The 15,934-nt window shown below is 46.2% G+C and overlaps 1 protein-coding gene across 1 annotated transcript in view; it reads right to left on the reverse strand.

The window, feature by feature from the left end:
* TTC9 (tetratricopeptide repeat domain 9) overlaps nt 1-15,655 on the reverse strand; it is a 30,912-nt gene extending 15,257 nt beyond the window's left edge. The window contains exon 1 of the mRNA XM_075502901.1: nt 15,168-15,655. Within this exon, the coding sequence (XP_075359016.1) occupies nt 15,168-15,534 (367 nt within the window). The 5' untranslated portion in view covers nt 15,535-15,655. The remainder of the gene's footprint in view (nt 1-15,167) is intronic.
* Nucleotides 15,656-15,934: the final 279 nt, after the last annotated feature.

Genomic DNA, 15,934 nt, shown 5'->3' on the forward strand with positions numbered 1-15,934 from the left:
ACAATTAAACTCTGCAAAATACTTTGCTTTCTGATATGATCTCGCCCTAAGTATAGCAGTCAGCAGCTCACTTAAAATCTGTTTAAATCGCAGGAAGATGGTACATATTCTTGCTCTGGTTCTATTTTGGAAAACACATGATTGATGCTTTGATATGACGGCTTCAGGGTTTTATTCAGACACTTGATTAAGACCTTTATATATCATTGAACAGGCTTTGTTCTCATATCTCTTTAAGACTCAAAATAATAGGGCAGACTAGGAGAGTCTCATACTTCGGTTACTTCAGAAGTGGCATCTTTCATGGTGATGCTCTTCCTCAGAAAAGAGAAAACGTGATAGTGATAAGTTTTGGTTTGATTTAAGTGTTTGGGAAGAAAAATTATTGGGATATACCAAAAAAGAACAGGAGGGAAAAAAAGGAAAAATGTTTGTCTTGGAATAGACAGTGATCTTCTAACCATGCCACTAATGGATGTATCACTAATCTCTGCACACTGCAGTCTGTGTAAATGGTGTTTACAACAAGCACATGGAGCTTATGGTGTCCACTGGAGGAATTAAAGGGCATACCATTACCACACGACAGTGAAAATTTCAGCCATATGTTAGTAATTTAAACTGTAATTAACTTCTAAAATGAATCAGGTAAAATGTTTCATAAAATGATGCTGAAAATGTAAAAGGTTATCTTAGAATAAAAGTCACCTTGGACTTAAACTACCGTAATTTTAACGTACAGCATAAAAAGATCTGGACTACCGGAATGCTTATCCAAACTTCTCTGAAATTGAACTTATTGATCCTGAGTGTGCAGATTGCACAGGTTACATATGGATGGCACAGCCCAATTTTTAACCTATGTTTTAACACGTGTTAAATTTTCAGTCTGGATTGGCACTAAAAGGAGCCATATAACATGCGGGAATGTAACAAGCCTACACCAAGGGAACAGAGCAGAGGTGGTAAAGCATCCATATCTGCAATGAGCTCCATGTGTGCTGTGCCTTTCCAGAATGCAACCCAGCATTCCTCAACAGAGGATGTTTCAAGCATCTTTTTTTCAGACAAATGCTGCATGCAGTTTCACTACAAGGCTGAGATGTTAATTAGGATCCACAGTTTCCAAACAATCTCTTCCATGAAATATTTCTCTTCTTTCTCTATAGTCCAAGCTTGCAAACAAAGAGGATTTTATGGCTTCTCACCAATAAAAAGCTAATTATAGACAGCTTGATAATGTCTGGCAATGATCTGATCAGCTGACTCCTAGTTCCCAGACAACCTTAATGGGATGAAAAGGGAGTATCAGAATGACAGTACAACTTTCCAGCCAGCGGCTCTCATTTATTCCTCTCCAGGTACCAAAAAGGCCTAAATATGCCCGTATGTTTCTGCTTGTGGGGAAACATGTGGAAAATTAAAATCCAAACTGTATGACAGGTTGTCTCTCTCTGTAGGGAGGGATTAATGCTAAATGAGGTGTGGATCCATAAATGTTTGGAGAGCCCGGAGAGCCATCTCTTCCAAGCCGCCTTCCCCTTCTTCCCATCCTGCCTTCTTGGCCATGCCTTCCTCCCAATACATAGCATGGTCTCCTTCAGTTCTCTGCTGCTCTTGCATCCTTCATAACTCTTCCAGAAGAAAGACCCTGACTTCACAGTTCCAATTAGCTTTTCCAGGAGAGAGAGACAGTAGTAGTGACTGAAGTACATTGATGCTTCCACCATCATGCACGTTCAGAGGCATCTAGCAGTTCTGAAAGGAGCTGCTGAGCCTGTGTGTCAGGCTTTTCGTGGCTGGCAGCCCAACCCTAGGACTCTGCCTATTGCCATCCCTTGGAGTGCACAGGGCTGATAACAAGGAGATAAGTAACGGCTAATGTGAGCTGTCAGAACAAATCAGTTTAACTTCAGTCTGTGATAGGGTGATCAATCTCGAAGATAAAGGAGAAACAGTAGTTGTTACATATCTTGGCTTTTACACTCGTCAAATGACAAATTCTAGTGACATTTTCTTAAGCAAATTGAAGGAGAACAGTCTAAATTAACAGACTTAACTCTGTTAACAGAGTGAAAGACAATATTAAGTAGGGTTCTGCACTGATCTGTCCTAGGCCCCATGGTATTTGGTATTGTCAATAAAGACCTAAATGACAGACTGCAGACCGCCTCATCAATTTGCAGATAACACCAAGATGTGAGGAGCTGGTGTATGTCGGAAGACAGGGTAGAATTCCAAGGGATCCCCACAAACTGGTGGTGTCCTGATAAAAATAAGATGCAATTCGACAGGGTCAAATGAAAGGTCCTACAATTAGGCAGGAAAAAACCCACTGTGTAAGTACAGCAGGGGAACAGCTGGTGGGAGAGCAATGCTGCTGAAAAGGATCTGGGGAGTGAAGTCGATCACCAGCTAAAGTCAACAAGGCAATACTGTTAATGAAGAAAAATGCACACCAGCATGTATGAAAAGAAGCAGTTTGCAAGACATGTGAGGGTACTGTGTCTCATTTTGGATGCCAATCCTGAAAGAAAATGTGGATGTAATCCACAGGAGGACCCTGACAATAACAAGTGGCCCAGAGAAGACAGAACATAAGCCCTCAAGAAGACCGTGAAGGAAGATAGGCTAACGGTGTTCATATAAGTAAAAAGAAAAAAAAAACCAAACCAACCCTGTAATGCAAAGAAGGATATAACCAGGATACAGTCTGTTCTTCTTTACTCGGGACATAAGAGGGCTTACATTTCAGCTAGGAAGAACTTTCTAGCAATGAAGAGAGCGAAGCATTGAAAGAGACTGCTTGGGGAAGTTGTGAAGGATCCTAGTTTTGGAAGTGTTTAAGAACAGCTTAAGCAAATGTGACCTGGGATATGTCTTATCTGTACCCTTGTACCACGCATGGGTATGGATAGAAGACTCTTGAATTGCTGTTCAGCTCTGCAGTCCTGTTACTGATTGTCCTGTTAACACTCAGAGCATGAACGGTTCTCAGTTCTCCTTGACGGCTGCCATTTAGTGCTAACTCCTATCAGAAGGTCCTGCTGGAGGATGTCAGAGCAACATCCGAGCCAGACATGTGAATATGTAAGCACTTAAGTAAGAGCAAGAATGAATGATTTCTGCCTTTGCTGTGTGTTTATGTTCCCATATTTCAGACTTTTCTAATTTTCAAGAGCGCAGTTCCTTAGAAGCGTTCATTATTTCTAAATGATTCTTAAGCTACTTTAAGGCAAGTTTGCGGTGATTTATGCTTATTTTTCATCACAAATCCAGTAATGTAATACTGCAGTTCTCCTTCAAAGGGCCAAAGCTTTGAGAAGCAGGGAATTTCAGCAAACTTTTCATCTGATCCTCATAGCTTCTGTTTTGAAAGAGTATTTTGACCTACCAGTTCCTGTAGTTACTGGTCCTTCAAATCAAAACCAGAGGCTTACTGAAAATTCTTAGCTACAGTAATATTAAAGAAGTAGTTAAAACCTAGATGTCAAGCAAACAAGAATTGTTTTCTGAAGCCAAAATCTGCCCCCAGCTGTGTACCAGCAAATCTTTATTCTACCACAATAAAGAGCTTAAGGTGGAGATGGTCTTCATATTGCATCTTCTAATCTCCATGCCTTTGATTCTCCCAGCCAGGAGAGATAGGAGTGAAGTCCTAGAAAAGCACTGGTAGAGCAAGAGCTTCAGTCAGCTTTTAACTACTAGATCAATTTTGATTGATCCATATATCCATATATACTAGCTCCTCCTGCAGCCACGTTAGAAGAGATGGAAGTCCCTTCTGTTTGTTTTTGCCAAGGCTGTTATTGTTGATCTGCCAGGTCAAATCCCCTGGAGGTTTCCTCCTCTCTGACTTTATATTTATCTAGGAATCTTTGACCTGCCTTTATCTTTTAAAATCAGTACTCATCTAGTCCAGTCTAGTTCAGTCAATATGACTTCAGGTATGTTTGGCCTTCAGATCTGCTGTTCCAGTTGCTATTTATTCCACTGCCCCTTCCTTGCTGTTTGCTTTTGTTCACCTTGTGTTGCTTCACTCTCTCACTGTGGCACCTTCTCTACATTGTACCCCTTCCTCCTCTGGCCTCCTGTCACTATTGATACCCGCTGGAGGAATCTGGTCTCTTGAGTCGTTTTCACAAGGGAAAAGTACATAGAATTTTATGAGAGATCAGCAACATCAGATGGTGACAACCATCTGGTAAGTGCCTGGAGTTCAACAGCAGTCCAACTCTAGCAAGTGCTATCAAATATTTTATGATTCTTACCAGAGTATATTACACAGTGAAATTAAGGTCTTAATGGAATGATGGTTGGGTTTTTTTCAAACCCATCGGAGACAAGGAGGGGATTTCTGTAAGTAGGGAGACGCTTTGGAGGAAGTGATGGATTTCAAGCTGCCTTCTCTACTGAAGGGTAAAGCATCCTTTGCTCACAGTGGTTCAAACAACTGACAGCAGTACTGTGAAATGCAGCTGGAACGGCTCGAAGGCTCTCGAATGAAGTCACTGACAGTCGTGCATACCACAGTTGCCTCAAGCCTGGCTTACTGCAGCATGTGCAATTTGGGATGAGAGCTAGCACTTTATCCTGTACCACAAACAGGGCAGGATGACGTGGCTGCGTAACATCTGTGTGCTGTGCCCTGTGGTGGCTCGCAGTTCCCCTCCCAGGACACGTGAAAGAGCTGACAATTGCGGAGTCCACTAAGGGGTGGAGAGCAGGCTGTCTCTGGGGCCACCTCCTTCTGTATTCATGCCATGTATAATTGATAGGGACTGAAATGCTTTGGGTTTTTCCTTGAACCCTCCCTAGCTGAAAAGACTCATCTGGCAAGATGGAGAGGTCAAATGGGAAGGAACATTTCCTTCATTAAAATAATAACCCATTCACATGTTTTATCCAGGTCCAGTGTAGCCCAAAGCCTTTCCATTTTAATGATGTTTTGAAACAGAGAAACCTTTATGGCCTCTCTGGGAGGGATGGAGAGGAGAACAACTGACAGAATCAAAGAGGCAGAGGATGCCCGAGTCTACTGTTTTCTAACTAATTGCCGAGAGAGAGGGGTATAAAATGAAGCCCTTGAAACCTTATTTTCCTTAAAAAGGCACAAAAACTTACACAGAAGTGTGGTTTGTCAGCAACGGAGCCAACTAACTCTGGCTGTGTCAGGCTGCGTCACCTGGCTGAGCTTTGATAGACGATGTAAAGTGGGCTTAAGCATCACCCTTTCGTGTAGTTGGACCTCTAGTGTCCTTGCCTGTTCCCTGCTCTCCATTTATACCGTATAAACTTAGTACCATTGAGACATCTGTCCCTCCATCAAATCTAGCTGGCCAACAGGTTTGAAAGTTATTGAGAGGGGACTGACAGGCAGACCACAGAAAACATACTTGCTTATGACTCATTTCCTTTGGAAATCAGGCTGAAAACGAATAAACTGAAGACCAGAGGGATGATTCAGTATGTTATTTGCTTGAGAAAGTCAGGGTTTGAACTGTGCAGGAGCATATAAACCAGCCCTCTAATAGGATGCCTTCTTTTTAATATAAACTGTGGCAAAGCACTTCAGGTAAAGATCTCAGGTCATTCCCAACCCCCTCATAAACTACGTCTGTGCAAGGCATTGGAGGCAGTGGAGGAACGAGGTAGGAGTGCATGTCTGATTTGGAACGTGTGGAGGGTACCTTCCACCCCAAGTAGGGAACTTGTTTTCAGGCACCAGGAACACCCAAATCATTGTACTGGATCAGGCCAGTAACACAATTCTCTGTCTTGACTGTGCCTTTTCGGTTAAGCTAGGGAAGATGAAGATACAGTGTAAGAATTATGTGGTGGCTAAAGAAGCTGAAATGGGTTCTGCTGACAGGCATATTGGTCTGTAAATAGAGATCACTAGTAGAATACCTCAGGAATTAATTTCAGAATTGAGCTTGTTTAGTGTTTTTGTTAATGCCCCTGATGTAAAAGTAGGAGTGCCCTACAGACAGTGTGAAGTTGGAGGGTACTGTTAAAAGGGATGAGGACGACAATGTAATATAAAAAGAACTACTTGACCTGGTGGACAGCAGTAAATTTATTTGGGATGGAAGTCGATAATACAAAATGTAAGACCATGCTCTTTGGGACTAATTGGAATTTCTGGTAGAATTTGTGAGCTCATGAGCTGGAAACAACCAAAGAGGAAAAGGATGTGAATATGCTAGCTGATCACAGGATGACTGAGTCATTTATGTGACATGGCCGTGGACAGGGAAATGAAAATCTCAGCGAAGTTTATTTGTAAATCCAAACCAGTTAGCAGTGGTTCTCAAGCATGAAAATGTAATATTTACTTTACAGTTTTTATCCTATCTAATACAGCAGTGAATGTTCTGATTAGTTATGTGTCTAAGCCTTCTTTTCTAACCTTATTACGTTCTTTAACTCCATGATACCTTCTGGCACTGTGCTCCAAGTTAATCAGCCCTGGGTTTTAAAAATTATTTTGTATTAATCTATTAATTTAATTTACCCCCCCACCCCATGAGCAAAGCTCCTGAGCTGCCTCAGTTTGAGCTCCATCACAGTAGTTAGAGAATGTGTAAAGGAAAATGAATACATTTTCTTTGTACTTCCAATATAGGTGAGGATCTTATGCTGCTCTGGTTTCCTTGCAACTTGAACGCACTACCGTGTCTTAAGCAATTAATCACTGCAAAGCATTTAAGAGGACAGTAATCTAGGATTTGAATTATGCTAGTATTAAAAAAATATGGTGACTAAAGGAGTTGAGACTTAACTTTGCACCACACTGTTTGATGAGAGAATCATAGCTACAGACATGGGGCAGAGATTCTGATTTGGTTCTTTTGAAGCACTAGACAAGAAAAAAGGTGCCTTTACAGAGCAGTGGCTAGGGCTGACTTATGATGGTCTTCCAGAGCATCATAACAGACTCCTCCTCTTCATCGTTCTGCTTCTGCAAGATCAACTGGGTGGGGTGATGACCTCCCTGGGCAGCTCCTGTTCAGGAGAGGCTACGGCCATTCCATAGGGCCCACTTATTCTCTGAAAGAGTGAATGAAACAAATCTTTCGGCCCTCTTCCTCTCTGGAAGCAGGAGTGGAGCAGAGGAATGCGAATTCTCACAGCTTCTTCCCTGCAGTTGGTTGAAAGATCATTCTTTATATCATAAAGATGCTTTTCATATCAGGGTGAATTTGTGGATTAGATGGTGACTGTAGGGATAACACAGCACACCGGAGGTAGACGTTTGTTAGTCACATCAGCCCAGGAATAGCCAAAGGAAGCACTAAAGTTCTGACATAAATTTTCAAGTCCCAGACATTTCCTCTGCTTTTAATTTGCTTCCAGGAGTAAATTTCCTCTCCCACACACCACACTGGGGAATGTGCAGGGCAAAGATACCCCACTGCTTGTTTTGTATTCTCCCCTCCATCTGCTTCAGATAGCAGTAAACAGCTCTGCTGCCTGGAGTCAAGAGCTAAGTCTTTCAAGTTGGAAAAGACCTAAGATAATCAGCATCCAACTGGGCTGATCTGAAATCAGTCTTTGCATGTTAGGCTAAGCCTTACAGACGCATCAGACCGGTAGCAAATTTCCACCATTGCCTGATTAGGTTCTACCAAGAGGGCCCTGAACCCTCTTGCTTTACAGAGTAAGGTGACTTAAAGCAAGGTAGATACCTCACTTGAGTTTCCTCAAGTAGGAAACGAGCTGTTTAGATGTCCCTGATGTGGCCAGGCCAGAGTAACACCAGAGGTGTGAAAACTGACAGTTGTAATCAGGGCATCACAGGAACTTTGGAATCAAAATTTGAGGAACACTCGTTTGGTGGCTCTTTGCTGGCTGACCCAGCTGCTCCTTTCCAGCAGCTCCCAGGCAACTAGATCGACAGCTAGATGAGCAGAGTTTTGCTGCCTGCCACTGATATGAAAGGAGTTGCCATTGATGCAGAACAATCTACATGACAGCCCCCTAAACTGGCAGCAAGTAAACGCAATGGGCAGTGCTCCTACTAAAGAAAGAAAGGGAATACTGAGCAGTGGCGAGAAAAGTATTCGCTTCAGTAGGGCAGGGATTTGACTTGTCAAATGTGGATGTACTGGAGAAGGAAAAATGCTGTAGCCTTGCAACCAATAATCGGTGTTCTGCATCCTGAAAAGCTTACGCAGCAGCCTAAGGACGGTTGTTCTCTCCACCTAGGGACATCTACAGAGTTGCAGTTCCTGCCTCGTTGATGGTACATATGAGTGAATAGGACTGAGATGTCATGATAAAGTCAGGAGCTTGAGACACAGGACTTGTCAGGCATTTCTGGGTTCTTTGGCAAACAGATCCACAACTGCTAGAGTTGCAAACAGCACGAGACTGCTTTTTCCCCGACTCCTGTTGGGAGGCTGTTGCAGAACCATTCTGGGGCGGTGATTTACACAACCTAGGGCTTTAATGATGAGGACATACTGCTGTGACAGGCAAAGTTGTGATCATGGCTACACAGGACAAGCATGTGTTAAAATTCATGCCCCTGATCAGAAGAGTTGGTGAATCTATAAAGGTGAATGACAAAGGGTGTGAAGATATGGAATATAGTCACATGCTTGCACATGTACACACTGTTGTGGAGAGGTGCTCCTCCTTGTTATACACAAATAGGTAACCAGCACCAAATGACTGGCTTCTTGTAGGTGTCACAGCAGAGATGGGCCTTGAGAAGAGCCAGGAAGGGAGAGAAGGTCCAGCCTGACCTAACATACCCCAGGCAAAATCAGCTCAAAGGAATCAGGTGTTCCAAGAGGCAGAGTATGAGAACAAAGGGGATGAGAGGACCTCACTGGCAGAACAGAGATGGGGGAAGCCTGGAAAGGGACAAATCTTTGTCTGAGAGGTCAAAAAGTCCGACATGGCTGCATTGCAATTGGGAGAGTGAGTAGAGGAATTCAAAGGGGGAAAGGCATGGACTGCGTAAGCAGCCCTGAGTCCTGAGCTGAGAAACGTGATGGGAGAACTGGGTACACGGGACAAAGCCAAGGAGAAGCAGATGGTGCTATCCAGCCTATGAGCCCCAGGGCAATGGCGTGTCAAGAATTTTGGAGAGTGGGGAGAATGGAGTGGATTTTGAAGTAAAGAACATGATGTTAGCTACTGCCTATGGATAGTAACAGATGAGCTCTGGCACATCAAGCTCTGACAGCTAAAGATCATTGCTCCCAGCTGTCGCTTCTGCCATGGGTTATCACAGAGAGAAAACGTGACTGCGCCTAATTAATTTCCACGAATTGTCTTAGTATTGTTTCTAGCAGTGTCCTAAACTCCGAATGGCTCTACTGAGACAGACTTTCTACCCCAACCCCACCTTGAATGGCTGCTAACGCCTAGGCAAGCGTATAAGAACAGGGCAAGCTACAGTGTCCTACCACCACCTCCCAGCCTCACACAAGTGAGTATGCCCCAGCTGAAGCTACCTTCAGCAATTCCAGCGCAGCTTCCAGAAACCGCACTGACTCTACAACCTTTGTTAAAGAGGACAGAATAGCAATGCTCCACGCCACCACGAGAAGATTTACCTGCATTAATCTATCAATGTCCTAAGCTTACTGTTTCCCATCCAAGATGCAGTGCAGGAATGAACAAAAGGAGACAGATTCCTGAGCAGCCATTAGTAACAACTTTCTAGTTAATGATAGTTAATATTGATTCTTTTTCAAAGCATTTCTAACCCTCAGTATTAGTCACTGGTATGGTCGTCTGAGTAAGCTGAAAACAACATTAATAAACAGTTGTCTTCCTTCTATAATTTAAACCAAGTTTGGAGGCAGCTTGCCATCCTTTCTCTTCCTCCCTTCTGCCCCCCAGCATCTGGATGTATTTCCATACCATCCTCTCAACGCACAAGAAACTCCTCCCTGAAGAGGGAGAATTTTGTCCTCCAAAATAAAAGGGAATAGGTACATACGGAGTTATTTCTAAAGAGTAATTCAGACAATGGCTTCAAATCCCACTTCTTTCTTAAATGCATGTCAGGGTTTGGGCCTATCACTAAAAAAACCACACACAGTCATCTGTGTTTATTCTCTGCTGCAATTGCACCTACCTGGAGCAGTAATTGCATCAGGCCTGTAAAACAAGATATTCCCATGCACTCTGGCTGGATTAGACGTATCTAAACCAAGAGTGTCGGGAAACTCCCACCTCAATCAGTGAAAGTGCAGACCACATCCTGCTCTGTTTGCTGCTCTCCTTCCCATTGCATGGCATCCTTACAGAGGGTGTTTTTTGTTGATGCAGCACATAAAAAAAGCTTCACATCAAGCAACAATCCGAGACTGCTTTAACACCCACAGCACCATGTGTCCTGGTAGAGTCTGTACTTGTTAACGGCTATATACTGGGATGGGATTTTAGCAAAGACTCCTTGTGAGGAGTCCTAGTGGGTGGTCAGTGGAGACAAGTTTTACCAGCTTTTCTCATGTTTAGTTATATTTTTACTTGGACTAAGTATTATAAATATTTTTTTACTTGGATTTCTCAGTGGGACTACTCACCAGCATCTGTGCAACTGGTGATGGTTGGGAGTAGTACCCACACCCCAGTCTGGAGCCCAAGGGTGCTAGGAGGTTCCTACGCTGCTGGCAGTGCCATGTTTTGTGGGACTGTCGCTATGACCTTCTCACAGTCATGAATGGTACCAGTGCACGTTTCTGCCAGTGTAGGAGGCCAAACCTCATTATCCAGGCTGAGGCATATCTTGGATGGCTACATTTTTTAATACTCTCTACGGGTATGTGTGCTCTCCTGCCGAGACTCCTATACTAAACTAAACATACCTGAACAGGTATATAAATGCATTACACTTAATTTACATTCATGTAATCAACAAAGCCTTCCTGTACTCCCAAGAAGTCATAAACACAGATGGATAAACTGAAGTTCGAAGAATGAGAAGATTTGGTGAAGATAATGCAGCTGGTTAGCACAGAGAGGGACGATTAGAAACCCAGATCGCCCAGCACCACTCCTCGTCCCCAGTTGTCTCACTGGTTCCATTTCTCCTGCTAGGATTAGCTCTAGCATTTCTGTGTGCTTAGGAAAACCAACAAAGGTTTGCTTATCGCACTGCAACACTCCCTCACCAGAACAGCTTAAAACTATGCTTACCCTTAGCATTTTTCTGCTTTGGAACGACTAGGACTTGTTTCTCTCTGCAGTCCTTCTGATCCTGTAAACTTTTAGGCAGTAGTGCTGGAATAAAATTATCATTGCATTTAATGAGAGTAATGGTTGCGTTTGTAGTAGGTAAATGATCCCTGCCTGCATGCAGTACATAAAGCATTTAAGCTTCTTCTAGATCAAAGATGCTATAGGAGTGGAAAGGAGACTGAGACCTGAGGGATATTTGGCCAGTTTGCTTTTCTGCAGGCATTCTTCATACATTCACCTGTTTTTAAAAGAGCACAAACCACTGACTTGGGGGAAACTCAGTTGAATGCACCATCAGGATGAGATTGTGGTCCCTGTTCTTTATTTTTCAATTGGGCTGAGAGAGGCAAAAAGATGTCAAGTGACTTCCTCAAGGTCAGAGACCGTCAGTGAGTCATAAAGGACGGACTGTTTGCCTTACAGCCCTGCATTCATTCCACGAGGCTCTGTGCTGTTGGGAGGCTTTTTCTTTGCCTACCCTAGCAACTTCTGGGAGCCTCGACCATGCTGCTGCTCTTGCATCTGGTGACATTTAACAGAGAGGCTTGTGGTAAAATGAAGGGGTATCGGCAGGCCCGTGCAAGAACGCGGCAGCACTGGATTTTGCAGCCCTGAGGGGGAGTCCCTTTAAGGCAAAACTCTTGGAGCTTAAACTGAAGCCCAGCTAGTAGCTTAGTGAAAGAAATGTGAGCAGCACTGCCAATGGCAAGCAGTGAAAATCCTAGGCCGATTTAAAATATAAAAAAATCACAAGAATTTAAAAACCAGCAGATTTGGGATCGTTTGAAACAGGCTAATAGTTTAGGTTGTTGGGGTGCCACACAGCTCCAACAACAGGGAACTTCAGAAAACACACCGAATATTGTGGGGCTCTGATTAAATACAAGAGTTGGCCACCCCACCTGGCAGGATGAAAATTGCCTCTTGAAGGTGCTCTACAAAAGAAGCGGAGCTAAACAAGAATCTGTGTGCATGTCTGTGCCTAAATTTACATTCTGCAAGGCAATACAGGCACTGACAACAGTTTAGTGTTTGCCCACATGTTCTTCCTTACTCATGTAACCAGTCAGATTAAAAAAAAAACAACCAACCCAAGCCTTCACCCATGAGATTGCCCCAAATCCCCTTTGGGTATATATTTCTCACCTGCTTATTTGGCAAAGTGCGTATTTATCTATAGTTGATGCTCTCTTCTGACTGGTATGCTGCATCTAAACAAGTAATTGTGTGTGCGTGCATCTATATTTGTGATGCAAAACATCTCTGACAGGTGGATGTGTGGTGGCCACATGAAAAATGACAGTGCAAAAGCAAGGTGGGCTTCTTAAATGCTAAGCTTAGAGAGTAAGCGGAGGTGCTAAAAGAACTTGATAATAAGGACACTCAGATGACAGCTGCTAATGCTACCGGGTATAAATCAGAGCTAAGTGAAAAACTGCCTTCTCTAGAATTCAGATGTACTGCTGTTATGCTCTCTGCACTATGCAGATTTATTTATCTTAAAAACAGCTCTAGGCCCCCATTCAGCGCTCAGAAGCAAAACTCTCTGCATCTCCTCTCCTCCCCGTGTCAAATAACACTGACTTCAACTCTCACAGTATGCGCTGCTGCTTCTGCTGGAGCCCACTGTGTAAAGAAACTGGTGGCTTCTGCTGCACCACACTTAGAAAATAAAGTCCCACTGCTGCACCTCTTGAAGTTGCTATTAGAAAGGTATACTAATTATTATGACAGTTCTGGGGAAAGTCCCTCCCCCCTCTTCCCTTCCCTTCAGACCCAAATTCACAGTTCCCCCTGCTAGAATGGGAGCTCTGCGACGGCTAGGAGTAGCAACACTGCAATTCCAGTTTAACTGCACACTCCCCTCTCCAACATGCAGGGAATTTCTTTAAAATTGCTTGCAGACAGCCCAGCAGACACACGCGAAGCTACGCATTTCCGAGACAAATGCTGTTCTCTGCTCTGTGCGTGCCATCTACTGAAAACATGTGACAACCGGCTGTGCAAAACGACACCTTGACCCGCTGCGGGGTTATCCCAGGAAAAGCACTGCTTGCAACTCCAGGGTTAATTATACTCATCTCCTCCTGTGTTCACACTGGTTAAATTTAGGAAAAAATCTGTTCAAATCTAGGTTAAAGATGGAGCACGTTTCTCTCTCCCACTGCTTGCTGCCGCTGACAAGATCAAATACAACCAACAGTGAAAAAAATTCCCCACAAAACCCCAAAACAGTAAATAAATGAGCTGGACAATGACCGTTATGCAGGACAACTCTGTCAGCAGGAGCAGACCCATTTCTAGCGAGTGGAACTTGTATACTCAGCAGAAAGCGCCACAGAAGCAAATTGCATCCCTCCCTCCCACTTCGTTTACCTTCTGCCTACCACGTCTCATTTGTATCTAGCAGAGATATTTCCCGAGTACTTTTTCAGGCCCAGGAACTCACCGAGCTATATTGTTCAGAGTATTATGGGCTCTTTGTATAACCCTGCCAATCTAAATGATCCTTGCCAAATACAATGCATTTTAATAAACCTGTGAACAGAAATTTGGAGAGAGACAAAATTACAGCTGTGCAATTATGGTATCGCTCTGGAATCTCACCTGCCTCTCCCTCTATGCGATTTCAACAGGCTTTTGAAGGAAGAGTATTTGAAAACGTGATGAAAGGAGGCTAAATTGTGCCCCCCATTACATCCCAAAAGGCATATCGAGTATAACAGATTGGCAGGGATTTAAGACAAGAGGAGATTCTGGCTTGGTGTTTCAAACCATTTGCTTTATCCTGCATCTTTTTTAGCACTAGACGACAGGAAACAAAGCTAATCAACTCTGTCTAGAAAGCTAAAAGCCAAGTGATGGTGACAGCCGACACACTAAGGTCCTGATTTTCGCCAGTTTTTCCCCCCAAAATATAAAGGGTAACGAGTGACCCTTCATCCTTCTGGAAGATAGCAGGGCTTTATTAATGTTGTCATTCTGTGCCCCTTGTTCACGTTATGAACACTCACTTCCCTGCATGTACCTAGGCAGAAGTTTTTGTTTTAGAGATGCTTTCAGGCTTGGAAAGAAAAAATCCACGCGCTGCTAGGGACGAAAAATAACCTCTGCTCCTGCAGTTCTTGCTTGGGTAAAGCTCCTTGAAGTCAAGAGGAGTTCTGTCTCTGTAAGGACTTCAGAATCAGACCACAAAGTAGTTAAACCCCCCATCCCTCCCCTCCATCTTCCTGCAGCACTTCCAAACAGATGGCAGGGAGCAAAGGGAGTGATGATCAAATGTCTACTGACCACAGTGGTGACTGGCGGCTAGCGAAAAGCCAGTCCTGTATTTGCTTTCAACTTTCACCGCTAAGAGGCCAAAAAATTCTTTTTATATCTAGTACTATTTGGAGCTATTGCCGCAGCGCCCAAACCCTTCCCTTTCCTTACATCAAATGTGGTAGAAGGAGTCTCCCTCTCTGTAATACTGTTAATTACCGGCACCAGAACTGGAGCCGTGGTGAGGGGACTGAAGGACATCTCGGGCTGAGGGAAAAACGCAGCGTGCGATCCTGGCCGCTTCCCCAGCCGGGATTTCTCAAGTCCGAGCATCCCACGTACGCACCGCTGCCTTTTCACCTGTCTCCCAGGGGAAGAGGACGCGGGGCTCACCCCGTGGCGGCCGGAGCAGCCCGGGGAAGGGCTGGGGGGCCGCGGGGCTGCAGAGGAGCCCCCGCGCAAGGAGCGGCCTGGCCGTGCGCCCCCTCCCCAGCGCTGCCCGAGGCAGCCGGGCGCCGAGCCGCGCACCGGCAGCGCTTGTGTGCCAACCGTGCGAACGAAATTAAAAATGGAAGACAACGGAAGGAAAGGCGATTAAACGAGCAGAGAAGTGAGGCAGCGCTATTCTGCGGAGGGGAAGGGAGGTGTGCGCGGCGACGGTGGGGGGACCCCGCCGCCCCACGCCCCGCGGCCCCGCTGACCTGCCAGGCTGTTGTAGCAGTCAACCTCGATGGCCTCCACCGCCTGCCGCTGCTCCTCGCTGAGCCCGGCGGCGGCGGCGGCGGCGGCGGGAGGGCGCTGCCCGGCCGGCTCCTGGCTCAGCAGCAGCAGCAGCGCCTTGAGCTCCAGCAGGGCGCGGTGGTACTTGCCGATGGCCTCCCGGAATTTCTTGTCCTTGTAGCACTGCGCCCCTTCGCTCTTGAAATCCAGCGCCCGCCCGATGAGCTCGCCCGGCTCCGCGCCGCCCGCCGCCGCCCGCGGCTGGGCGCCCCCCGCGGGGCCGTGCCCATCGCCCGCCCCGCGGCCGCCGGCGTTCAGCTTCCCCGCCGCCGGGCTCGCCCTCTCCATGGCCGCGGCGCCGCCCGGCTCCCGCGCCGCCCTACGCGGGCGATGCCGCGGCGCCCGCCGCCGCGCTCCCGGCCTTGCCCCCGCGCCGCTCCCCGGCTCCGCCGCTCGCTCCCATCCTCCGGCGGCCGCCGCTCCTCCTCCCCCGCCCCGCAGCCCGCGGGGCGCCCGCCTCCGCCCGCCCCCGCCGCCAGCCGCCCGCCGCGGGCACCGCCGCCCCCCGCCCCGCCGCGACCCCCGCCCGGCGCAGCGCGGCGCGGCGCAGCGAAGGGCGGCGAGGGCGAGGCCGAGGGGCGGGGGAGCCGCGACCGCGCTCGCTGCCCTCCGCGCTGGCCCGGCAAGGCGCCAGTGCGTGGCCGGCCCCTGCGCTCCCCGAGCTGGCCATCCCCACCGGCCCCCCACC

This window comes from Mycteria americana, chromosome 5, assembly GCF_035582795.1.
Source record: "Mycteria americana isolate JAX WOST 10 ecotype Jacksonville Zoo and Gardens chromosome 5, USCA_MyAme_1.0, whole genome shotgun sequence".
NCBI classification, from domain to species: Eukaryota; Metazoa; Chordata; class Aves; order Ciconiiformes; family Ciconiidae; genus Mycteria; species Mycteria americana.